Consider the following 1,434-nt stretch of genomic DNA (forward strand, 5'->3'; position numbering starts at 1 on the left):
AAAATATATATTCTTAACCACCTTATTTCTCAGTGCTGTATATATTGTTATCATTCTGACCAGAATTCAGTCTTTTTTTTTCAAGGAAAGATCCTGTTCTCTCATCTGCCCTCCAGAGGTCCTCGTTGAGCCATGCTAGAGAGGTTTTCCTGTCTTGGTTTACGTTGACATTTCCTAGGAAAAGAGGTGTCCACTTTGTCAATGTTCTGTATTGTACTGTTGCACATTAATATGGTTCTTAAATCTCTTTTTAGTGAACTTTCTAACAACTACATTTACATTTAAGTCATTTAGCAGACACTCTTATCCAGAGCGACTACAAATTGGAAAGTTCATACATATTCATCCTGGTCCCCCCGTGGGGAATGAACCCACAACCCTGGCGTTGCAAGCGCCATGCTCTACCAACTGAGCCACACGGGACCACAACTAAAGTAACATTGTGGTCAGATATGCCAGTTAGTAAGTTACTGGACTTAGTTATTCGATCAGGTCTGTTAGTAAACACCAGATCAATTTGAGTCTGGGGGATGACTGTGTTACTCTGGTTGGACCTTGCAATATTTGAGTCAGGTTGAAATAATCGGTTTGAGTTTTTTTTTTCCTGCAAATGTTGTTTTCCCAGTTTAATATTGAAATCGCCCATGAAGATGATCASATTCTTTACGCATAGCATTTAGATGGTCATAAAACGAGGTATCAGATGTTCGTCTATATTATCCAATAATAGTGAGAGACATATGAAGTGATAGCAAGTCATTCTGCTCCATACGTTCAAGGTCAGTGGCATGTTTCCATACGATACGATTGYATTTAAAGTKATCTTTCATGGACATAAGCAATCCACACCCTCTGCTCTCTCCCCCGTCCCTCCTGAATATGGAATATCCAGGGACGTTAAAGGCAGAAATAGGAGAAGATTTATTCAGCCCAGGTTGCTACCCTGGGCCGGTGGGTACCCTGGGCCGGTGGGTACCCTGGGCCGCTTGGTACCCTGGGCCGGTGGGTAGCCTGGGCCGCTTGGTACCCTGGGCCGCTTGGTACCCTGGGCCGGTTGGTACCCTGGGCCGGTGGCTACCCTGGGCCGGTGGGTACCCTGGGCCGGTGGGTACCCTGGGCTGGTTGCTACCCTGGGCCGGTGGGTACCCTGGGCCGGTGGGTACCCTGGGCCGGTCCAGGTACCCAAGGCCAGGGTACCAACCGGCCAGGGTTACAACGGCCCCAGGGTACTAACCGCCCCAGGGTTACCCACCGGCCCAGGGTACCATCCGGCCAGGGTAACTAACGGCCCAGGTATCCAAGCGGCCCAGGGTACCAAGCGGCCCAGGGTTATAACCGGCCCAGGGTACCCAGTCGCCCAGGTCTAACCCGGCCAGGGTACCAACCGGCCCAGGGTCAAGCGGCCAGGGCTACCCACCGGCCCAGGTACTCAGC

The 1,434-nt window shown here is 50.4% G+C and overlaps 1 protein-coding gene across 1 annotated transcript in view; it reads right to left on the minus strand.

Annotated features, from left to right (window-relative positions):
• LOC139027222 (basic salivary proline-rich protein 1-like) overlaps positions 1-1,229 on the minus strand; it is a gene marked incomplete at both ends in the record, with an annotated part of 5,987 nt that extends 4,758 nt beyond the window's left edge. The window contains one exon of the mRNA XM_070442366.1: positions 943-1,229. Within this exon, the coding sequence (XP_070298467.1) occupies positions 943-1,229 (287 nt within the window). The remainder of the gene's footprint in view (positions 1-942) is intronic.
• Between the last annotated feature and the right edge of the window lie 205 nt (positions 1,230-1,434).

This window comes from Salvelinus sp. IW2-2015, unplaced genomic scaffold, assembly GCF_002910315.2.
Source record: "Salvelinus sp. IW2-2015 unplaced genomic scaffold, ASM291031v2 Un_scaffold8412, whole genome shotgun sequence".
In the NCBI taxonomy this organism is placed as follows: Eukaryota; Metazoa; Chordata; class Actinopteri; order Salmoniformes; family Salmonidae; genus Salvelinus; species Salvelinus sp. IW2-2015.